Genomic DNA, 26537 nt, shown 5'->3' on the forward strand with positions numbered 1-26537 from the left:
AACTTCCCTGTGTTAAGAGCCAATATATTATGGATTATGGTAGAAGTACATCAGCAGGGTACCAGGTTTCTCCCCATATGATAACCTGACGCGCTCGAGTAACTGCAAAAATCCGCGCTTGGGCTCCTCTACCATTGTTATTCGTAATTATTATTATTAATTAATTGATTATTTAAATAATATTTATTTTTGTATCATGCCATTAGCGCCATCTTTACATACAAACCAAAAGTAAAACGAGCAGTTAAAAATGGTTATAAATATTTGACAACAGATGGCAGAAGACAGCGGTACAGAATTACAGATCCCTTTAATATATTTTGAGGTTTTTGACATTGGTTCAAAACCCAGCTAATTTGAATTCTTGGTAAAATTATCTAAAAATAAGAGTTTTACAAAATAGAGATTGCGAAAACCGATAGGATTTTACTAAATGATAACCAATATCCCCTTAAATTACCCCGCAATCGTCAGCAAACAACTAATGTAAAAATTTATTTCGTATAATTAATAGTTTCATGCCATGAGGACCCGACTGCCATGATTGATTCAAGCGTCGTTTCGGGTTTGTTGAACTAAAATAGTTTTCAAAAATGTGGAAAGTTTGGGCGAAAAGATACAAGCAGCTTCTAGTAATAAGGATTAGTGATCCACGGCTTCCCAAAATTTGTGTGAAAACCTAAACATAATTCAGTTTATCGGTGAAATTTCGGTTTGACAAGCAACTAGATTGCAGCATTCGCCATAGTTGTATTCTACCAATTGTTTTCGAACATTTGCTTTCTTTTCGAGTGTGAAACGGTTTTGAAAATGGTTATTGTGGAATGACGAGACTTAAAACCATGTGTTGTGTGCTGAGCTTGTTAATTTATTAATTTGAAAAATTAAAAAGGGTTCTTTGTTGTCAGCTATAGCCAGATGACCTTGAAAAATATTAACCTTTTAAAAATGTCTGGTCCATTCTAACCTTATAAGTTTGTTTACATTTTTAAGTAAATTATAGGATAGGATTATTTGGACTGTAGGCTAGACAATCATCCTTAAAATGTAAAATAAGGTAAGCATTTGGACATCATCAATTTGGACTACTACAATATTTATTTATTAGATGTCTTTTAGCTGCAGTTAGGTCAAGCATAGATTAGAAATAATTGTTTTTATGATTATTTTGAATGGGCAGCTTGATAACAGATTAAAATGTTTATACAAAATTATTTTTTATTACTGTTTACATCCAGTCTGCTTAGTACCAATCAAAAATAAAAATCAAAAACAAAACAATTTTATGGCAAACAAAATTCAGGCAACTTGATGTATGAATAAATTACTCAAGTTAATGCCTGAATTTAACCATTGGTATTTACAAATAGACTTAAGTCGCCATGAAGTGTTTGGTATTCAATATGCTGGTATTGTGGCACACACTCAGAATTTCTTATCCGTCATTATAATGTGTTTCTACTCTTTCCCATACTTTTTTTATTGTACCAGGCTTGTTCAATTGAAACCCATCCAGAAAAAAATTATTGGTAAATATATCTACAAATAATTACCACTACAATGAAGGCACATATCCCAGTGTTTCATCAACTGATGTATACCCTGCTTAAATAATTCTTGTGACTGTGGCTTCTTTTACAGCATTTTGTACTTCTTCAACTACTACTACTTCTTCACAGCCAAATTCAACACCGCATATTTTTTTAACAGGTTGACTGCCTATAAATAAAAAAAATTGGCCTATATGCCAAGCACATATTAGTCAAGGGCATAGCGGGCGTATATGCCCGCCGGGGCATATTGGGAGAATTAGGTAGCGAGCATATACGCCCGCTGTGGCAGTCAACCTGTTAATAATAATAAAGACAAAAAAAATTGAAATAGTACTTTATGTTACAAGTTCAGTAGGTGACAATAAAACTAAAATACAGGAGCATTGTCGAAATGCCGTTTTATTTTATCCATTCCTTAGAATTCCAGCATATAAATTATAGTTAATTAGATAACAGTAGAATGTCAATAATCCGGATTAGTTGGGACCGGACCCCATCCGGATTATCAAATTATCCGGAATATCGAAATTACCTAAAAAAAAGCCAGTATGGGCCATTCCACGAACATACGCCTGTTTTGGATTACTTCGACAACGAATATTTTAGTGTGCAACATAAGAAGTACGAAAGTAAATGGCGCTAATAATTATTCCAATAAACAACAATGTAATTTGCAATTTACTTTCGTTCTTCTTATTTTGCTCAGTAAAATATTCGTTGTCGAAGTAATCCAAAACAGGCGTATGTTCGTGGAATAGGGTATATACACATTAGTGATGTAACGAATGTCATTTTTTGAACATTCGCGGATACGAATGCGAATGCGAATATCTGCTACCGACATTCGCGAATGCGGATGCGAATGCGAATATTCAGTTTTTTTTTAATTTGTTTCTATTTTTGTAATGTTTCCTAAATTTTTAATGAAAAGGTAATTGATATTTAGTGTAAATCAATCTGAATCTTAAGCTTTATTACATAATACCAAATAATAAAAAAAAGTGAAGGCTGATAATGTGATTACGATACAAGGTTAAGTTCTATCTATCTATTGCCCTTCATTTGTCCAAAGTTGAACGTAGGCCTCCCCCTTATTTTTTCCACTCTTCTTGGTTCAGTGTTAATGCTATCGATCTGGTCCCTGCGTATCTTTTTAGGTCATTCGACCATCTCGTCAGTGGTCTGCCCCTTCCTCTTTTGTAGTCCCAAGGTCTCCAGTGAGTTATCGCTTCATTCCACCTTCCGTCTCTTTGTCTGCTGTTGTGTCCTGCATATTTCCATTTGAGAGTAGCTGCATGTTTGAGGTTAAATTACCTTTTCTTAATAAAAAAAGATGAGAAGTGAATAGATTTTGATTTTATTAACCTAATATTATCTTAAAATTATTTTTTTTCTGGTTTTCATATTCGCAAAACATTCGCACAAATTTCGCGAATGCGGATGCGAATGCGAATATGCAAAAACATGCGAATATTCGCGAATGCGAATGCGAATACGAATATTCGTTACATCACTAATACACATTAAAGTACAACAAACGTTTTAAAATTGTATGTTTTCTCTTGTACAGTAAAGTGTCTAAAAATAGAGGTGAAATTAATCAAAACACTTTTTTTATGTTTAAACACTGTATTGTAATTAATTTATAATAGCAGCATGTGTACAGTAAAAAACATCAGACATTATTTGGGCTTTTAAAAAATGTGTAAAATATTTTTGAACTGCGGTAGAGGTTCGTTTTTCGCACCTAAGTTCTTAATTTATTTTAAAGGAATCAGATATTTTTGCTAGATACAAATCCGGATTATTGACGGTCCGGATTTTTGACGTCCGGATTATCGACGTTCTACTGTACTTAGCTTGATAGGTCCTCTGTCCTCGTTATAGTCTGCTGTGTTTGATTATAAAGGGCAAAATAAAAGCTAAAAGAGATGTAGGAAGAAGACGAACCTCCTGGCTACGAAATCTAAGGGAATGGTTTAGTCTGATCTCTAACCAACTACAGTGGTACCTCGACACACGAGGGTAATTCGTTCCTTAACCTTGCTCGTATGTCAATGTGCTCGTATGTCAAAACAATTTTCCCCATTGAAATTAACTGAAATGTCATTAATCTGTTTCAGTCCCAAAAAAATTACTTTAGTTGTTTTTGTTAAGTGTTTTTAAATAAGAAAAATGTTTTTACAAGAAGAAACATTTATTTAGAAATAGCAAAAAATGCATACACATATTCTGTAAAAACATAAGAAAAAGTAAGGTTAATACAGAAACGCTTAATTTTCGTCAGTGGTCTTCACTTTTTTCGTCACACTTTGCTCATTTTCATCTGCAGCTCGTTTAAAAAACTGTCCAAAGAGGTTTGTTTCCTCCTCCCTTTCATAAATCGCTCGTGCCTTCTCACATATGATGCTTTGTGTTGAGGTTCCTCCTTGAAGCTGCTTCTCTGTCACTCACACCATCATTATTTTCTCCATCTTTTCATTGAGATAGAGGTCCGGAGCTTGGAAATAATTGTAACGCCCTTAGCTGGCATTATACCCTTTATCACCTCCTTCAAGTTAGAAGTAGGTAGTTAAAAAGAGGTATGAATTATAATAAGAAGCGGTTGCTCGTATCTCAAATTTTGCTCTCATCTCAAAGCAAAACATCGCTCGCTTGGCGGCTCGTACCTCAGAATACTCGTATATTAGGGCGCTCGTATATCGAGGTACCACTGTATTTATATTGCTGTAAGTAAAATAAGAAATGCCATGTTGATATCCAACCTTCTATAAAAAATGGAGCCTTAAGAAAAAAAAGAAGCTTGATAAGTATTTAAGTCAAGTGGTACTTACCATAAATAATAAAAAGAATTTTATGGTACATGACTCAAATAGGTTGAGAACCACTGATCTAAGACATAAGTAAAAATGTCTTTAACACGTTTGGTGTCCATGACACATGAGTGTCGTCATGACAGTTTTATTGAGGGTAAAAAGTTCTGCTTCAAAAATGTGTTCAAAATAAATCGAAATGAAACCCACAATTGTTTATCTCCTTCAGATCAACTTCAAAAAACTAGAATTCTTAATTGATGTCAAAAGAAAAGTAAATAATTTACAGTGTGTCTCAGGGCTCAGCTATCTTTAATCTATCTAGGATTCCTGTAGAACAATCATTTTCACTCTCACTTTTTTTTGTAATCAATTAAACTTTGTCAGGGTTTGGTGATACTCTAAATATTGTCTGCTTGCTGTCTCAATTCGCTGCGATAATGTGCCAGATTGACAGGCTCATGTACGAATTTTCCCCCCATGTAGGAAGCCTCCTCTTGATCTTCAGCTTTCTACTTTACTGCTACTACCAATAGTTCCTAGTTCTCATTCTGGCTATGTGGCTATCTGGCTATGTTCCTAGTTCTCATTCTGGCTATGTGGTTGAAGGAATTTAGATGTTTGGTTAACTTTTTTTAATAGCCTCTCTTGATGCTCTTCTAGAATTGACAGGTTGCTCTGTCCAGGACATGCATAGAATTCTTCTGTAGACATTTCGAAGGCTTAGTTAGATCATACTTTTGTCTATTTTTGGGAGAGTCCATGTTTCAGCTGCCTATGTAGCAATGCGAAAAATAAGGGCATTGACCAACCTGAGCTTAGTATTTCTTGTTAACCCATTTGCTGCCGATCACTCACCAGCACATGATATGGTTACTTCAGTCAGGTGCCTTACAACAAAATGGCTCCTAGCCGAGTTCCATCATTTTCAATATGCATATATCAGCTAAAGGTGCATATAGATATGCGCACTGCGCACTTCACACCGTGTGTGCTGTGTGTTCATGATGTGCTCGTTAGATTAGTATGTGTTTTTAAGTTTCGCACTAATGGTGCACACATGATGCACCACGATCCAACTTCTGTCAGCGCCACGAATGCACAGTACACACACGGTGCCCATATCTATACATACCTTAATGTGTTAATGTTTGGTCTTTTCCTTTTTAATTAACCCATTAACGCCCAAGTTTTTTTTATTTAAAAATCTTTACTTTTAGGGTTAATTCAATGAAAATGTTAATAATTTAATCCAAAAAAACAAGTTTTTCGGTTTCCTGTCTTTTTTTTTTAAATTATATGGTGTTACCATATGGTAACGCTGGGCGCTTAAGGAATTTTTAGGATCGTTGAAACAAAATTTTTAATTTTTTTTAAATATTTATTTGAGAATATTTTCATCGTCTGGTGTGGTATCCTATAAAACAATTATTTATTTATTTATTTATTTATTTATTTATTTACGGCATCCATTTACAAGTTTTACACACAACAAGACTTTTACAAGTTACACCTCAACAATAATAAATTATTAAAATAATAAACACATCAGAATAATACAAACAAACATATTGTAAGAACAATACAGAACTACAACAAACTTATTGTAAGATACCCCTTAGATGTTTTTTGAACAAACCAATTTTGGAGTCAAAAATATCCATTTGTCTTGGCAGGCTATTAGCACTCCGAACCAATCGTGTAGTCGGTTCATTTATACCAAAATTAGTGTGGTGAAATGGCACTGAAAAGATTTCTGATTGTCTGTTGCTTCTACTAGGAACTTTAAGACTAAAAAGTGATATCAATTGAGGACAATCTATGAAAGCATTAATAACTTTGTGTAGGAAGCATAAGTCTAACAATGTCCTCCTTGACTCAAGTGTTGGTAAATTTAGACTATCTCTTACCCACTGATAGTCATATTCCTCTCTCCTGTATCCACTCTTATAAGCTGCTACCCTCAAAAATTTATTTTGGACTCTTTCAATATGTTCAATGTAACAGTTGTATGATGGGGACCATACAACTGATCCAAACTCTAGAATGGGCCTAACGAGACCGCAATAAAGTTTTCTAAATGTGAACAAAGACAGGTCTACAGATGTGCGTTGGATAAATCCCAGTACTTTCATCGCCCTGTTTGTTACTTGATTGATGTGGCATGAGAATGACAGTTTGGTGTCTAACCAGATTCCCAAATCCGACACTTCATTTTTAGAGGCTAATGGCAAGTTATTAATATAATAAACGAATGTAATTGGATTTCTTTTCCTCGAGAACATCATTTTATGACATTTGTTTATATTAAGTGACATTCTGTTTAAATTGCACCAATCATAAAAAGATTTAAGATCTTCCTGTAGTAAAACAGCATCATCCCAGGATTGAATTTTTCTAAACAGTTTTACATCGTCAGCAAACATAAGAACACTACAATTTTTAATTTTTTCTACTAAATCAACCAGAAACAAGCAAAACAAAACAGGGCCACAATGAGAGCCTTGCGGCACGCCCGATGGAACTGTTATTTCAATCGAAGTAACACCTCCTAAGTTAACTGCCTGCGTACGGCCGCTAATAAATTCTGAAATCCACTGAAGAAGGGGATCCACAATACCCAAAGCTCTTAGTTTTTGTAATAGGACCCCATGGTTAACCCGATCAAATGCCTTAGAAAAGTCAGTATAGATCGAGTCAACCTGGAATCCCTCTTCAAAGCTGTTATATATATGATTGACATACAAAACTAGGCTGGCATCTGCTGACCTCCCTTTCATAAAGCCAAATTGTTCAGGATTAAAAATGCCTCTAAAACACCATGTCAGTTTCTTACTAACCAAACAATCAAGCAACTTTGGCAGCTCTGACTGATTACAGACAGCTCGATAGTTTAATATGTCGTTCCTTGCACCTGATTTAAAAATCGGCTTTAAAAAGCTCTTCTTCCAGAGACTGGGAAAGCTACCAGTACCAAGTGATCTGTTAAAAATAAACAAAATTGGTTTTGTAATTACACATATACATTTTTTCAGAAAATAGGCTGGGATTCCATCCGGCCCTGCACATAATCGGTTTTTACAACTTGCAATAGTATCATAGACCTCAGTTGCTGTAAGTATTATGGAACTCAAACAAATCGAACTTTCAAAACTAAAAAAAGGTTAACATTAACATTAAAAGATTAACACACAAACATACGTTGCATTTTTTACACATTGTTCGTCCAGATGTTGTACATCTGTCTCCAGCACATTGCCTTCTACTGCTTGATGTAACAAATGGTCTAAGCAATCAAAACGAAGATCTGGCAAGTTCTTCCTTCTTAGGTCTTCCTGTATATAAGGGACGACTTCCATATCTTGCGAGAATTGTGCCAATTCTTTCCTAAACGATAGCAAGGATATATTTTTTTTATTTTTTTTTATATAAATGCCATGAATTTTATGGACTGCAACATCCAACAACCATGTTACAATTTGCCAGTACCATTTTTGACTGAAAATTGGTACTAGGTAGGTTGAAACACCTTGACCCATCCAGACGGTACCCACCATATTCTGTTGTATTCAGCAATATAGTGAGGCCGACTTACTTGAATGTGGCCTTTTTCTTCATGAGAAAATCTTTTTACCGTGCCCAATGCTGAACCATCACAACTCGTAGATGCTATTGTAACAACAGAGTTATCTTTCTATCGCACCAGTAACACTATCGCTTCTGCTAACAAAAATCCACGACTGAAAAAAAATAAGATTATGACTCCGTAAGTGCCCACCGCAACCATATGGTAACGGCGTACTTTGACTATTCCTACTGAATTCGCTACATTTAATTGTTGATAAAATACAACAATTTATAATAAGTTGGGGTATAATAAACTTAATTTTTTTAAATATGCAAATATAGTTACTAGAAGACTATCAAAAATTGCTTACGCAAAACGGACGTCCATCTTTTTCTATAAATTTAAACCACACTGTCATATGATTATCTCTCGACGGTTGAGAAAAGGCTAAAATACGAATCCGTTACGTTTTATAGGTGGCTGAAGTATTCCTAGAAACGATAGTTCTCAAAATATGTGGCTGACTAATTCCATGGGCATACGGCAGAATTTTTAAAAACCATGTGTTTTACGTTACCATATGGTAACGCTGGGCGCTAATGGGTTAATGTAGTTATGTAATCTTGTAATAATTTTTTTTTATTATTATTCAGTATACATGTATTTCACACAATTTCAATTTTAGGATAAAACAGAAATCTTTTCAATTGTCAGATCATGTTGACTGATAGGTCCAACCATCTTAAACCAACTCTAAATTGGCATTGATCATAATGGTTGTGGATGTATCCGTTAGACCTTTAAAAATGCAACCCACTGGTATGAACCCCAAAGAATTGTCAGACAATGATGATACTGCTACTTCACTTGTCTTGGACCCCCATTTGGGATTCACTACCCATAAAATGAACGTAAGGTTCCGAGCACCTAGGGCCAATAATACAGAGTTGAAAAATATAGTTGAAGAGTTTATAAAAAACCAAAATTATGAAAAGGCCTTCGCTAAGATATCCAGGGGTGATTGGTGGCCCAGGATTAAATCAAAAATGCAACAAAAAAAGCTTGAGGATCATGTAAGTATTTCACTTTGTATACAGCATTAGTTATTGTGGTATTGTCCTTTTCATGAGCATTTTTCAGTGCGTAACAAATGATAGGAAAAAGGGTAAGTCCGTGATAATACACATTTATGACATTTATTCTAACATTACATTTTAGTTAAATCTGACAGGTGTCACATTTTATTTTCAATTTGGAATAAAAACAAATCAAATGTGTTTCTTGCATTTATAAAATGGTATTTTCTTTGATTTGTATAGTCTTATAAATTATACAGATTATATTTATAATATTATTATCTAATTAAAAAAAAATTATTTTTTTATTATGGCGCCATCTATCGACAACTAGAATAAATGTTGTAAATGTCTGTAATCACGGATGTGCCTTTTTTTCTGTCACATACAATTTAATGCGTTAGAAAGAAATCGAAAAACTGTGACGCACTAAAAGATGATCATGAGAAAAAGAATACATATCTATTTCTAATTTTATAATTTAACTTTTATAACCACATATTTTGTCATCAGTTTTTTTATAAAATCCACAAGGAAAAGAAAATGTTTTTCCTGTAGCTGGCTGTATACCATCAATCACAAAAATTGGAAAAAATCATTTTGTAAAAGGTATAAAATTTTATTAAAATCCCTCTAAAGGGCTACATCACAACAAAACATTTTCGATTTTATAAAAAAATCATCAGTGTTCATCATCAACTGAGCAACCAGTTGTCATTAAGTCATTGGAATGTAAACAACTCAATTTGGATCCAACGTGTTGGGAAATTCAATACATTACCTTAGGTTATTATCCTAGTTGCCATGTGACCATCATATATATATATATATATATATATATAGTTTAGCTCTCCAGGCCTAGAAGGCCCATGGCTTGGTTTACTATTCCTTTCCAATCTCTCCTATTTGCTGCTTTATTTTTCCAATTTGTGATTTTCAGTTCTTCTATGTCTTTTTCAACATCTTTCTTCCATCTGGTTTTCGGTCTACCTTTCTTCTTCTTTCCTCCTATTCCTCCCGTTAGTATTTTTTTGGGAAGTCTCGTGTTTGGCATCCTTTGGATATGTCCCAACCATCTCAGTCTTTGTGATTTTACGATCCCTACTATGTTTGGTTCACCATACATCCTCTCCAATTCCACATTTGGTCTTCTTATCCACATTCCATTCCATATCTTTCCGCCAAATATTTTTCTTAGGACTTTTCTTTCCCATACTTTAAGCATGACTTGCTCGGATTTGTTCATCGTCCATGTTTCACTGGCATACAAGACTATAGGTCTTATCACTGTCTTGTATATTCTTATCTTAGCCCCTCTAGATATGTTCTTATTTCTCAATAAGTTGTTTAGAGCAAAGATACAACGATTGCCAGCCATAATTCTCGCTTGGATTTCTTCTTTTATATTTGGTCTCCTAGTGAATGTCGCTCCTAGATATTGGAATCTCTCTACTTCCTCGAATTTATATATTTTTGCCTCTGTGTTTATTGTCAGGTATTGTCCTTGTGTGTATTCTCGTTCTGTCCATTCCATATATTTAGTCTTTTCTTCGTTTATGTATATCCCTTTCTTTCTTCCTATCGCCTCTAGTCTTTTTAGTATTTCTTTTAATTCTTGTTTGCTTCTGGCTATCATTACTATGTCATCAGCGAATGCCAAGCATTGGTGTTTTCGTTGGTATACAAGTCCTGTCCTGTTAATTTCGGCTTCTCTGATGACTATTTCAAGAAGGATACTAAACAACAGTGATGACAGTGGGTCTCCTTGTCGTACCCCTTCACCGACCCTAAACTTATCTGTTTCCTTTCCATTTATTTTAACCCTGTTCTCTGTTTCTCTGAGTGTAACTTTTACCATCTTTATTAATTTTTTACTAATTCCAATTTCACATAGTGCTTTGTATATTTCTTTTCGTTTAACTCTGTCAAAAGCTTGTTTAAAGTCAATGAATAGGGCCATTGTAGATTTTCCGTATTCGTAGCTTTCCGCTTGTATCTCACGCAGCAGGAAAATTTGATCCACCGTGCTGCGTCCTCTTCTGAATCCACATTGATATTCTCCTATGTCATTATCTATCTTTTGTGTTATCTTGTCTTTTATATGTACTGCAAGTATTTTATATGCAACGTTTAGTAGGGCTACTCCCCTGTAATTATGGCATAAACTTTTGTCGCCTTTTTTGTGAATTGGACACAGTGTGGCTTCAGTCCATTCTTTTGGTATGTGTTCTTGTTCCCAAATTTCTTTTATCAGCTTTTCCAAATGCTTAATTAGTACTGGTCCTCCATATTTAAACATTTCAGCTGTTATTTCATCCTTACCTGGGCTCTTGTTTTTCTTTAGTTTTTCTATTATTTCTTTTATTTCTTTTTCATTAGGCGGTCTTTCCTGTATTTCTTCTTGATCAATATTTTCATTCGGTCCTTCTTCTTCTTCTTCTGCATATTCTGTTGTGGGAATTTCATTTAGAGGCTCTTCGAAGTATTCTCTCCATCTGCTCAGTATTTCTTCGTCGCTTACTAAATTCCTTCCATTTTTGCTTTTGTAGTGTACAGGTTTTCTTTGGAACCCCTTTTTCTCATTTTTTACTCCTTGATATAAGTTCCTGACTTCTCCATTTTTATAGTTTTCTTCTATGCATTTCAATTTATCTTCGTTGTACTTTCTTTTCTTTGCTCTTATGATTCTTTTAGTTCGTTTTCTTTGTTCGTTGTATTGTATCTCCATCTCTGGTGTTTTCACTTGCATCATTTTGAGTCTTAACTTATTTCTTTCATCCAGTTCTATTTTACATTCTTCATCAAACCATTCTTTGAATCCATCTTTTATATTTCTATTACTGACTTGCGCTGCTTTGGTCATACATACTTTTATTTGCGTCCATTTTTGTTCGATGTTTTCATTTTTTGCAATATTTTCCAGTTCTCTAGTGACTAGTCTTTCATATTTACTTTGTTCTTCTTCTGACAGTAGTCTAATAGGTTTAGTTACTTTGTACCTTTTTTTCTGTTGATTTCTAAGAACTGGTATAACCTGTTTAAGTTGTATTCCGACTATAAAGTGATCTGTGTCTGCATCCGGTCCTCTATATGTTCTTATGTTCTTTATACATTTTTCCATGTCTTTTTCGATGAGCACATGATCTATTTGATTTATGGTTTTTCCATCTGGTGATCTCCATGTTCCTTGATATATTCTTTTGTGTTGAAAGTACGTGCTCATAACGATCATGTTTTTTTCTTTTGCAAAATCTATTAAGAGGTGACCATTTTCATTCGTTGTTTCATGCAGACTATATTTTCCTATGGTGGGTGTGTATATTTCTTCTTTTCCTATTTTGGCATTAGCATCACCTAGTACTATTTTTATATCGTATTTGGGAATATTTTCGAATACTGTATCTATTTGACTGTAGAAGTCTTCCTTTATCTCTATGTTTTTCTCTTCAGTCGGTGCATGTATGTTTATAAATGTTATTTTTTGGTATTTTCCTCTTATTCTTAGTATGCATATTCTCTCTGAAATTGGTTTAAAGTCAACGATTATATCTTTCAGCTTTTTGTTTACTACAAATCCTGTGCCTAACATTCTATTTTCGCCTCCGCTATTGAAAAATAAATAGTCATTTATTTCCATTGAGTTTTGGCCTAGTTGTTTCGTTTCTTGTAGTGCTACTATTTCGAATTTATATTTTTTACATTCATCTACTAGGTGTTTCAGTTTTCCTTCTTCGTATGTTCCTCTTACATTCCATGTTCCTACTAATATATGTTCTTTTATGGGCTGCTTTTCATTAATAATCTGTACATTTTGTCTATTTCGTGTACCTGTACTTTGCCATGTAGTCTCCGTTATTTCAGTCTGCTTTCGTTGTATTGCTAGTTTTTTGGTTGTATATTTTTCTCTTTTATGAGTTGTTGTTGGCTGTTATTCCATGTCCATATTTCACCATTAATGATTAGCTTCTGGTATCCTATTTTTACATTTTTTCCATTATGCCTCTCTACCATAGCCTTGCTTCTAATTTCTTTCTGAATAATTCTTTCTTCTTTTGACATATCATCATTAATATAGATTCTTTCGTCCTTTTTGGTTTTTAATTTACTTTTATTTTTCATTACTTCTATTTTGTTTTTCACGCTGTTGAGTTCCACTATGACAGTATTTTCTCCTATTTTCCTTGCTCCATTTACATCTACTGAAACTTGTAGCTCTTTTTCCATAAAATTCTCCATAGCCCCTCGTAAAACTTTCTGATCATTTGTATCAATTTTTATTCCTTGTATTATTACATTTTTTCTCTTTCTTTCTCTTTCCAATTTCTCTATTTTTTCATTTGCTATACTAATTTCTTTTTCTAATTGACCTATTTGATTTATAGCTTTTTCGTTTGTTTCTCGCAGCTTTTTTATTTCATCTTTGTAGCCGCTTTGTTGATCTTTCAGTTCTTTAATTTCATTCTTTAGTTGTGTGATTTCGTCTCCAGATCTATATTGTTCTTTTTTTATGTCTTTTATATCCATTGCTAATTCCCTCATCATTTTCATCATTTGTTCCATTCCACTTATGTTATCTTCATCTGTTTTTTGTGATGTTCTAGCTGTTATTTTTGATTTTTTGCTGGGATGTTCCTCCTCTTCCCTTCTCCTTTTCATTTCATCATCTAATTCGCTATCTGAACTCATTGTTCTTAATTCCTAGTTATTTTTCGTGCTAGAGTTATTAGTCAATGCGTCACGGGTGAAGTTTCGTGGAGAACTCTACTCACAGTTCAAATTCCCACCCGCACCCGCGCTAGCCGTTACTAATTTTCCAGCACTTTTATTCCTAGGTAAAATCAAAATCAAAATCCGGCCCTGGTTATCTGTTTATAATAAAATTAATTATATTATAATAAAGTTTTCTACTTACAGCTGATTCTGTTTATTAATATGCTTTATTTTCCTGTAGAAATACACCATTCACAATATTGTTTTGTTTCCACCTACTGCAAAACCTGCTTTGTTTATATTCGATATCACACAAGTTTTTATCACTTTACACAAGAATTTAATTCCTTATCGTTGGAATTACTTTTTTCCGATTTTTTCACTGTATAATTAGTTAACTAATTAGGTTGTTTATTTATGTACCTACATATATTGGTTTATAGTTACACTGCACTTTTGTATAACACAATTGTTTTATTGCTATATCTGCCCGAGAATCGAGTTAAGATACGAGCTAAACACGTGTGTTCTATTCGCTGGTCAGCGACCGAATCCGTGACCATCATAAGGCATTTTATTAATGTATGCACTTTTAACAGATCCATGTTATATTTAAAGGGTTTTACCCGAATATTTTTCTTTGGTGGCTCAGCTAGCATCCAGTTTATTTAACACTGATGATGATTTTTTTGTAAAATCGAAAACGTTTTGTTGTGATGTAGCCCTTTAAAGGGATTTTAATAAAATTTTATACCTTTTACAAAAGGATTTTTTCCAATTTTTAGTTTTTTTATGTTATTATGTTAGCTATAAAATGTAAAATAAAATTTGTTCAGCTATGTAAAATTCAATGTAAGCAATGTATGCAATGGAAACCACTACTCTACGCTGACAAAAAAAGATGAAGAACTAAGAATAGTAGAAAGAAAAATAATGAGATCAATATTGGAACCAAAAGAACAAGCGGTGGAGAAACAATAATGAAGACCAATAGAGAAATTCAACAAGAAATGGGAGGTGAGAACATAGTAAGATACATAAAAGCAAGACGACTAGAATGTGCAGGCCACATAATGAGCACCCACAGAAATGATAAAAAGAATTACGAACTGGACATCCCTGGGACTAAGAAAAAGAGGAAGGTCCAGGATAAGATGGTGGAACCAGATAGAAGAAGACATAAAAATAATGAAAATAAAAGACTGGAAGATGAGATGCAGAAACAGAAAAGATTGGAAATACATACAGTTGAGTCCGCCAGTCTTTACCTGTGCGTCATTAATACCTGGCAAGATAAAACACATACTTTTTATCTAGCATCATTCTCTTCCATGCATGAAACTCATGACAAACCAGCTGCCATTTGTTATTAAGTAAAAACACATGTTATTTTTATGAACCATCTAGACTCAGTGCATTGAAAAGAGATAGGTACAAAAAAAGATGATTCGGTATGTTTTCATATTTTAAGCACAATTTGTTTGACGTTTCTGCTTTGGTTCTTTTGTGGCTGTCAGTCAGTTGAATTTTTTGCGGTTTTTGTTGAATTTTTGCGTTTTGAAGTTTCTTTATATTACACAAACAGTTGTTTTCACAACTAATTTTATATTGGGCTTTGAACTTTTAAGGTAAATAATTATATTTTGGCAATTAATATTTAAAACATATAAAGCTAACGTCATTCACACAGTAAAGAAATGATTGTGTTTAGGTTTCTGTCAAAGTGAATAAAATAACAAAAATAAAATATGTTATTGAATTTCTTTATAAATTGTTTATTTATTTATTACTCAATAATAATAAAAAAATTTAATAAGCTACTTCAAATGTAGCTGTAATTCTGCACAAAAATTTTGAAGCAAAACTTAACATTATTGACATTCTATATATTTGATAACGTCAAATTTTATAATAAAACCCGTAATCGGAACAGCAGCCGCTTTCTGTCACTTGTTTTTGCGTGAAATAGATTTCCGACTTATTTCGTATGCTTTAAATGATGAGGCACGGGTAAAGACTTGCGGACTCAACTGTAACCAATGCTACAAAGATCTAATGCTACATATAGATCTAGCAGAAATTAAATCAAACAGGAATAATCCACCTGGAAAAAAGGATTACTGAATACTTCGGCATTGCCATAATCCACTAGGATTGAACAGCTGTGATGATGTAAAATTCAATAATATTTGAGACTATGATGGTAACCCCCTGCCTGAATAAAATGAATTACATCAACCTTATGAATTCATTTTAATAGTTTTATAATATTATTTTCTAAAATAGAATATTTTGTATAAGAAATAGATATTTTTTATATTATGATATTTCTCTTCCAGATATATCGTTATCTAAGGGTGTTTGATAAAGATTCTGGATTTGTGATAGAACCTTGTTATAGATATTCCTTGGAGGGACAGAAAGGGGCAAAGATATCAGCTACACGAAAGTGGTACAAAAACGAAAAAATAGAACGTTTAGTTGGTTGTATAGCTGAATTAACTGAAGAAGAGGAGAAACAGTTACTTCATCCTGGAAAGAATGATTTTTCTGTTATGTACAGTTGTCGAAAGAATTGTGCACAGTTATGGTTAGGTAAATATCAAATATTATTAATTTTTCTTTAGTTTAAAACATATCTTAGCGATAAATATTAGACTTTTGAGTTTCCCTTATTGGACTCATTTTCTGTTTCTAATAATAATAGTTACTGGAATATGAATCATTAAATATCGGAACGTGTGGAATTATTTTTGCACACCGGTTGTTGATTAGAATTTTTAATGGTTCATATGTCGAAATGTTCATAAATATTATTTTTAATGTGCGTCTTTCCTAACATGTTTTATTTCGCAGGTCCAGCAGCATACATTAATCACGACTGCCGCGCCAACTGTAAGTTCGTAGCTACAGGCCGTGACACAGCATGCGTCAAAGTACTGCGTGACATTGAAGCGGGCGAAGAGATCACTTGCTTCTACGGCGAAGATTTCTTCGGCGACAAAAACTGTTACTGTGAATGCGAAACCTGTGAGCGGCGCAATACGGGCGCGTTCGCCAAAGAAACAGACCAGCAAGAGGAAAACGGTTACAAACTCCGCGAAACGGACAATCGCATCAATCGAACTAAAGTAAAAGTACAGGGTAGTAAAATAGTTAATTGCCACGAACAGTTTTCCCCCGACAACGGTAAAATAATCAGTCCGTTGAGCATGAAGGAGCTGCGTCAAAAAGGCCTGACCAAATATGACGCTGAGCTCCTCATCGCTCAAGGATGTAAATTTTCTGACATAGCGGAATTTAATCGTAAGCGTGATGTACATACTAATACAAATAAACAAATAAAAAAGTGTAGTACTAATAGTAGTAAAAATAAAAAGTCTGTGATACAAGATACCATAAATGCAACCAATACTAGAGAGTCGCGTATGCAACGGAGACAAGCTAGACAAGCGAATTTAGAGCTGATGCAGAGTGCTCCTAGAACTATTTCAAGATCGAATCTCCTAGATGATTTGCAGAGTAACGCTAGTAGCTGCCCTAGTACTTTCAGTGATACTGAACCTGCGTGTGATGCTGGTTCTCAACAGGATAAGTTCAATGATAGTCATGAAAGTGGGAATGGAATCAATCCTATAGGTAGGTCAACTTTTAATATATTATTAAATGTAAGGGAACTTTTACTTTCTAAATTTGAAAAAAGACTTATATTTATGGTTTTAATATCTTTTCTGTCCTCAATCATCCCTGCCTTATCCCTCATTGTATTTCTATTTCTTCTGATAATTCGTTGCCAACCTTTACAGATGCAACTTGATTAAAGTAAAGGTTGGATATTTTTCTAATGTCTTTCATATCCAGATTTTTATCTTGAAATATCTGTAGGACACGATTATGCAGGATTTTGTCAAATGCTTTGTTGTAATCAAGGAAACAACGTCGACGTGGCTCTAAATGAAACTGTTCGTATAATATCGGGTTGCCTGAAACCGCCACCTATCGAAGAGGTATACGCCATAGCTGGGATTGCTCCACCACCTATTAGGAGGAAGGTCACGTCAGAGGTAGAACGAAAAAAGCAGGAGACGGACCGAAGCTGAAGACTGTTATGACTGTTATATGACCACCAAACTCAGCCAAGCAGACTAAGATCTCGGAAAAGCTTCCTGAAAACATCAAGAAATCCCAAAAACATCACCATCCCCGAAGCGTCAGAGACGCGCCGAATACACCTATGGCAAGCGTCAGCTACCGCGACACATTTTCCTCCCTCAGAGGAAATGACTGCTGGACACAATTTACCGTATCCGACTTGGAAAGCGCTAAATAGACTAAGAACCGGCGTTTCACGTTGTAATCCGGTCAATTTAGACATCAAAATAGTTGGCAAATAACAAAAATTGCCGGAGAGCCAAATTTTGGTGGAGAACTCTAGAGTTTACCATAACAAATAAAGTTTTAAAAGTCCCCATCGATCCCATGTGTGCAACAAAAGTTATTCGGGGTCAAAGGTCAAAATTTGAGATTTTTTGGATTTTTCTCGAAAACGGTAAGTTCTATCAAAAAAGAACCTTAAACCAAAGTTGTAGATCTTAAAATTCTCTACAAAAATAGTCCTTACTATTTTTTTCCTAAGAGTTGCCATTCCTGAGATATCGCGATTTTAAAAGTTACTTTATACATTATATGCACATTATTAAGCCACGTATATGCATAATGTGGCACTAAAGACAAGTATAAATGCCTATTTGTGTCTCTTTTATATAATATATTATACTATTCTGAAAATATTTCTTCAAAAGATAATCAATCCCAAACTTAATTTCCTCTATCCACGTGGACTTGAAAAACATTTGGCTATGCCATTGTTTAAAAAAGAACAGATTGTCTATTGTAAACAATGGCTACAGTATTGTCCGTAGGTGTTGTTCATAATATTATCTGTTTCTTTTAGTGCTAAAGGTTCAGTTCAAGCTTACAATAATATTAATTTAGGCGAGATGGTTGCGGCAGTGTTCTGTGATTTAACGAAGGCTTTTGACTGTGTCAATCATGGTTTGCTGCTGCAGAAGCTTAAACACTACGGAATTAAAGATAAGTCACTGAGTTGGATGGAGTCATATTTGTCGGGTAGGAGTCAGTTTGTTAGAACAGACTATGACTCTGACTTGATGAATGTAACTTGGGGAGTGCCCCAAGGCTCGGTATTGGGACCAGTTCTGTTTTTGGTATATATAAACGATTTAGCCTACCTTGATGTATCTGCTCATTTCACCCTTTATGCAGATGATACCACTCTTATATGGCATGCTAAAGATTTGAATGTCTTACGCCAATCTGTAGGTAGGGAACTCTTAATGATTGAAAATTGGTGCACGGCGAACTTTTTGACATTAAACACTTCTAAAACCAAGCTTCTGTGTTTTAAACATGTTATGCCTGAATTACATCTGGAACTTGAACCTCAGCTGTCCGTCAGGTTTCTTGGCCTGAATATTGATCCTGACCTTAAATTTAAATCGCATATTGAAGCCTTGAATTCAAAACTTGCATCTGGATGCTATGCAATACGGTCGACTAGAAGGGAGCTTGGTTTTGCCCAAGCAAGAACTGTGTACTTTGCACTGGTAGAGTCACATCTTAGATTCGCAATTCAGTTTTGGGGAGCGTGTAGTCAGGAGCTTTTCAGTAGTGTGTTTTTGCTTCAAAAAAGGCAGTGCGCCTGTTGTGCCAGGTAAATTCTAGAGAAACGTGTAAACCTTTATTTATTAAACACAGTATCCTTACACTTGTATCTCTTTTCATTTTGGAAACAGCAAGCATTATTTTTAAGAATAAACATCTATATGAAAATAATAATCGATCTGGACGATTTGCTAGCAATTTAGCTTTGATTACACCTAGAAGCACACTAGTCAAAGACTCATTTATTTTTAACGGCATCAAAATTTTTAATAAACTACCTAGTGAAATAAAAAATTTGGAAACTATTAGAAAGTTTAGAAATTCATTAGATAGACTGCTCGCTAAGAGGGCCTATTATGATCTGACAGAATTTTTTGAGGACCATTGGAGCTGATGTATTTGTGATCTTGTGTATCTTTTTTTTTTTTGTCAATTTGTTTGTCATTATTGTTTGTGATTTAGTTTTACAGCTTGTAGTTTGTTTGTTTTTTATTTTTGACAATACTACATATTTTGTAGTTGTTATATAATGTAAATGTGTTATGTGTTATATTTTATATTTAGTCATATTTTAATTTAATTTATTTATTTAAAACTCTTAAACAGTGTTTGTCAACAAGATTTTTTCTTAGACAATAAACATATATTCTCTCTCTCTCTCTAAGTGAATATAAGTGCTTATTACAAGCGTCTACCATTTAGCAGACATTAAGGGCTTACAGTGACAGTTGTATTTGACGGCTACAGTGACTCAACAAAGAATATTAAAGCTGCAGAACAACGTCGTCAAACTACAAAAACATCATCGGGTTCCGAGATTATCTTTAATGAAAATATAACAGTTCCAGCTAATCAACAACAATTTTTCGCTAACATTAATAATAAATCTTGTTTCATTTTCATGTTAACTGACAAATTAACAGCTGCGAATATTGAAGTGAAACAAGCTAAAAATGATGCATATGTCCTTATAATTGAGACAGCAATTGAAAAATTTAAGGCAACAAACACAACACAATTTGTAGTTGGTGAAGATGTTGATTTGTTAGTACTGCTTACTGCAAGGACTGCGGTAGATAAAGTTATTTATTTTCTGAAACCTGGAAGGACTCAACAGCGAACAGAGATATATTCTTCGAAAAGAAGAATCATCTTATCCCAAACGCCAAAAGTACATTTTATTTTTACATGCGATAACCGGCTGCGACACTACGTCAGCAATGTACAGAAGGGGTAAAATGTCAGTACTTAAATTATTGGAAAAAAAAAAAGATTTGACTGACTGCTGTAAAGTTTTTACAGAACTTATTCCACACCGCAAACAATAATTACGGAAAGAATTCGCTTTCTTCTTGCGGTTTATGGAGCTCAAAAAAAATTAGTTGTCTTGATAAATACCGATACTTAACTTTTGTAAAAAATACGCGAAACAAGAAACAAGTACAACTATCATGTCTTCCTCCAACATCAGCATCTGCTTTTCAACATTTGTATCGAATATATTATCAAGTTCAAACATGGCTAGGCAATGAACTGAATCCAGAAGACTGGGGTTGGAAATTAATAGATAATACTCTGGAACCGATTAAAACCTTACTCCCACCTGCTCCAGAAAAACTCCTATTTTTTGCAATTGCAAAAAAGGTTGTAGTGCCAAATGTGGATGTAAAAAAGTCGGGTTGCTGTGTTCTCTAGCGTGTACCAACTGCCAAGGTCAGTCTTGCTCAAATGTCCAGTTTAGTACAACAGAGGAAGACTCCTATGATTTTAATGAAGAGACCAATGACTCAGTCACATTTGAACAATTTTTGAACATCCAGCAAGAGGAAGAGGAAGAAGATGAAATCGAAGAAGACTTGACTGTTGAAGTAGACTTTCAAGAATATGAATCTGATTAAAATATCTAAAGAAGTCAAAGCAATAGTTAACCTAATAATCAATAGCAATATCAATAATCAATATCAATAATCAATATCAATAATCAATATCAATAATCAATAGCAATATCAATAATCAATATCAATAATCAATATCAATAATCAATATCAATAGTCAATATCAATAATCAATATCAATAATCAATATCAATAATCAATATCAATAATCAATATCAATAATCAATATCAATAATCAATAATCAATATCAATAATAAGGTAATATCTAGAACTTGACCGGTATTGTTTCCTTAAATTATCTTAAAATTGTCAAAACAGTTAGTGGAGTAGGCCTACAGGGGAAACCAAGGTAAAAAAACGCGCCGAGTACACTACCTCACAGGTGGTAACATCTGTTAATGGTAACTCTTAGGAAAAATAGTAAGGACTATTTTTGTAGAGAATTTTAAGATCTACAACTTTGGTTTAAGGTTCTTTTTTGATAAAACTTACCGTTTTCGAAAAAAATCCAAAAAATCTCAAATTTTGACCTTTGACCCCGAATAACTTTTGTTGCACACATGGGATCGATGGGGACTTTAATACTTTATTTGTTATGGTATACCCTAGCTCTCCACCAAAATTTGGCTCTCCGGCAATTTTTGTTATTTCAAATGTCTATATAGACCGGGTTATTGTGATAGTAACCTGAAAAGATGGGGATACCAGGTGGATGATATTATACTTGCGACTGTGGCGCGGTTCAGACCAGCCGGCATCTACTATCATGCACAGAAATGAGAGAGACCTGCACAGAAGACTTAATTATAGCAAATGACAGGGCCATCTACGTAGCCAACCATTGGAAATACAGAATTTAAAGTTGTTGGTGCATAGATAAATAATATAGTACATATTACCGGATTGTAATTATAGTGCATAGATAAATATAGTATTTTTACTACAAAAGCGATATTACGTAGGTCAAAATTTTTGACGTAAGAGAACTGTCAAAACATTAGAATGTGACTTTTTATTATTGCCATGTTTATTATTAACATGTTAATGATGTTTATTATTAATGAAAAGTCACATTCTAATGTTTTGACAGTTCTCTTACGTCAAAAATTTTGACCTACGTAATATCGCTTTTGTAGTAAAAATACTATAATATAGTATTGTTGGTGTTCCGGACACGGAAAGTAAGTAAGTATCAAGGAAACGGATATAAAGAGGTTGGTTATAACATCCATACATTTCTGCGCCAATACATTAAGGGCAAACAAGGCCTCTGCATTTCTGAAGCCAAACTGAGTGTTGCTAATATCTTGCTCCAGTTTTCTGAAAATCCTTTGATGTATAGTACCTATAATTTTCAAGAATATCTAGAGTGCGGCTCATTAAGCTTATGGTTCGGTGGTAACAGCACTCTCTAGCATTAGCTTTTTTCGTCAAAGTTACGAACGTCATCTTACACCACTCTATTGGAATTTGCCTGTATCGTATATGGTGTTGTACAATCTTTTAGTATATATATTTGATCTTATACGATTAATTTAATAATTTTTGCTGGTATCTCGTCACGACCTGTAGCTTTATTATCTTTTTTGCCATTTTTACTGCCTTCATGACTTCTTCTTTTGTTATACTGGGCCCAGTTTCTGTTCTGTTGCATAGTTTTATGTTTCTTGTTTGCCTCTCATCTTTAAATAATTCCTGTAAGGGAATTCCTATATTATTTTTCATCTAATAAGACTATTGGTGTTTGTCTTTCGGATACCGGCCAGTTCTTGTTCAATCTACCTATGTAGATTGAAGTCATCATGGTATTACTGATATTATAGTATAAGCCGACAATTATCCATTTGCAATTGTTAGCTACAGTAATAAAAATGTATAAACATTGTTTAACTGTATTTTCTATGACTAGATATGGACGAAAAAGGGGCAGTGATGGAAGGCATCACGTTACGCAATCACAAACGACTCAGCGACCCAGTTCCAGACATAATTCCTTGTACACCTTCCGAAGATCTACATCCGATTATACATCCTCAAACGCAAGTAGACTGCAACCAAAATGGCATGCCAAATGTCAACCACATCACACATGACACCAAACTTTTGACAGACGTCGAACTAGAGACAAATGTCGAATTAGAGACAGAAATCAAAGTGATGTCTGAAATTAAAGATGATAAAGTGATATCAAAGGACACATCGGAGTACCAAGAATCGTCTAGTGATAATTTTAACATTACGATAAAAAGGAGGAACTCGAATCGACCAAGTACTCCCATTGAAGAAGCTAAATGTGATGAAAAAAGCGATATTTACGAATTTAACGATGATGAAGATATTACGGATGAAGCTGTGTTATTGCGTAAAAGTAAAATTGTACAAGATAGTAGTGAAAATCATACACATATGAGAGAAAAGTCTGAACAAATGCATACTGCCGTTGAGACCAGCAATTGGATTAATAGAGAAATAAGAGGTAAGCCAATCTTATTTAATCAGGTTTAATGTACTTAATACAAGCCCCTTCCCATGTCAGTTGGCCCACTCTTAAAAAAATCCCTCCTTCGTTTATTCAGTTAGTCACGTTGAGGCGGACAAAATTTCTATTTCGGAAAATTTTCGGGAGGGAGGCGTTTCTTAAATATAGGGGTTACTAAACTTTGGTGAGTCCGACAACTGGAGTACCCTTAAAATTTTTTTTCTTTTTATTTGTGTCTTTAGCACTTAGCTATTTAGCCAGATACAATCATTTTGATAATAATAATTAATACTAATACAAAAAATAAACTATTAGAGCTAATACAAATTATTAAAATACATATTATTCTAATTTACTTAATACTAAATAAAAAAGTGTCTATCTATACCTACTATTAATTGCTATTGCAAACAGGTCATTAGAGTCAAAGAAAAGAAAAAAAACCTCTTAAGAACTCATAAAACGATATTGATCAGAGACCTATCAAGGTTGTGTTTAAGAAATTACTATAAATAGGGAAAACGAGGGTAAATAAAACAATTGGGTTAAAACAAAGGTTAATGAGATTAGCTAATTTGTACTATGTATAAATTATACATAGATTTTAAGATCTCCTTGTTCTTGACATGTTTCACATAAGTCCGAATTTTAGAATTGTAAATTTTGATTTTAGCAAGATGAGCAGGATAACAAGCGTGACCAAATCTCAATATTATTAAGGTTGTTATATATTTACGGGTGTTATTAAATTTCTTAAACCATCTCGAATTTGGGATGTGTGGTTGTATATAAACATAATGTGTTGTTGAGTGGTCGTAAAAAGTTTGCCAAGAAGTTTTCGAACGATCTATTTGATTTCTTTTAGAGATACAAAAAGTGTCAGGAATACAAATTCTCTCATCTGGTACAATTTCAGCTGAAGAGGTTATTGCAGCTTTAGCAATAGAATCAACATGCTCGTTATATTTTATACCAACATGGGCTTTTACCCAAATAAAATTAGTAGTTTTATTTTTAAGAGGAAACAGTAGCGATCAACAGGTAGCAAAAACGCGTTCCAAGATTGCGGCTGTAATTTTGAATATTTTTTCGAGATATTTGGCACACGTATTCGTAATATACCTAATAAAGAATGGCGGTGCAGAGCCCAATTTGAAAAATATATTAATATGTGGAAATTACTCTGTAATTAAATACAATATTAAAAAACGAGCCTGTACCGCCATTAAAAAGAACAAAAAAATACACTTTCTTCAAATAAACTTTTTTATCCGATGCCTAGATTTTGTGTCATTTTGGAACTACTAAAATTTTTTATTTCATTAGTAGTTCCAAAATGACATAAAATCTAGGCATCGGATAAAAAAGTTTATTTGAAGAAAGTGTATTTTTTGTTCTTCTTAATGGCGATACAGGCTCGTTTTTTTAATATTGTATTTAATTACAGAGTAATTTCCACATATTAATATATTTTTCAAATTGGGCTCTGTACCGCCATTCTTTATTATATTACGAATACGTGTGCCAAATATCTCGAAAAAATATTCAAAATTACAGCCGCAATCTTGGAACGCGTTTTCGCTACCTGTTGATCGCTACTGTTTCCTCTTAAGGTTGACAAGCATGTTCTTAAAAATTTGTCGGGCAATATTACCGGGTAATTATCAATTGCAAATATTTTTATTAAACAATTCTGCAAAAATTAGCTGTGAGGGTATAAGTTTTATGACTTTATGATGCGTGCGCCCGCGCTCTCTCCCCCCAATTCAGCAAAGTTATCAGGTCATCAAAATAGGCACTTGTTTGTGAGATTATTTTGTCGTTGGAGTCGAACCCCTTTCCACCGAGCCATTTGTTCAAGGTTGGGAACAACAAATAGTCACTCGGGGCTAAATCTGAAGAATGGGGCGGATGAGGGAGCAATTCCTAGCCTATTTCATAGATTTTGATATGGAAACTGCACATGTCCTGGTTGAAAAGAACTTCTTTCTTGGCCAAATGCGGCCATTTTTTTCAATTCCTTATTGACTCGACCCAATAAGTTGGTATAATATTCGTCATTGATCGTTTTCCCCTTTTGAAGGTAGTCAATGTGGATTATACCGTGTGCCTCCCAAAAACGGTCGCCATGACTTTATTTGCTGACAAAACCACCTTTGTCTTCTTTGGCGCGGATTCACCTCGAGACTGCTGTTTGGTCTCCGGTGTGTCGTAATGGATCAGGGTTGTTTTGTTTTAAACAACTGTTTTAAACATGTTTAAAACACGTAAATTAAACAAGCGTTTTTTTTATTTTTTTTTTGTGAATAATACATAAATATGAAAAAAAATCTTATACATATTATTATACAGATTTTGTAACAAATATATTTTTATTTATTAATAATGGGAACACAACAAAAATTGGAAAACTCAAAACATTTTGCATACAAGAGTTAATAATTTTCTCAAATTGTTTTAGTCTCATAGTAATCTTGTAATCTAAGTCATCAATTTTATCAGCCACGTGATCACTTATAGAATCTTTAAAAATTGAAACCAACTTAGCAGCTTTGACATTGCCTAGCTGGTTACATAGTTTGGAATTGACTAAAGCGTATGATAAGAAGAGTTTTTTTATGTTGTATGACCATAGAACGCCACCATGCCAATGGTTGTACATTAGATGTTTAGAAAATATATATGGATTAAAGGGTACACACTTTGCCTGGTAATTAATAATAATTGGCAATGCTTCTGGATGTGAAGTGTAGTTTC

At 33.8% G+C, this 26537-nt stretch overlaps 1 protein-coding gene across 1 annotated transcript in view; it reads left to right on the top strand.

Annotated features, from left to right (window-relative positions):
- The first annotated feature begins 360 nt into the window (after positions 1–360).
- The window catches only part of LOC114328757 (histone-lysine N-methyltransferase Suv4-20), a 47038-nt gene continuing 20861 nt past the window's right edge, over positions 361–26537 (top strand). The window contains exons 1-5 of the mRNA XM_050646352.1: positions 361–1057; positions 8620–9007; positions 16060–16315; positions 16577–17359; positions 23211–23777. Of these exons, the coding sequence (XP_050502309.1) occupies positions 8708–9007; positions 16060–16315; positions 16577–17359; positions 23211–23777 (1906 nt within the window). The 5' untranslated portion in view covers positions 361–1057; positions 8620–8707. The remainder of the gene's footprint in view (positions 1058–8619; positions 9008–16059; positions 16316–16576; positions 17360–23210; positions 23778–26537) is intronic.

The sequence above is a fragment of the Diabrotica virgifera genome, chromosome 3 (genome assembly GCF_917563875.1).
Source record: "Diabrotica virgifera virgifera chromosome 3, PGI_DIABVI_V3a".
Taxonomy (NCBI): Eukaryota; Metazoa; Arthropoda; class Insecta; order Coleoptera; family Chrysomelidae; genus Diabrotica; species Diabrotica virgifera.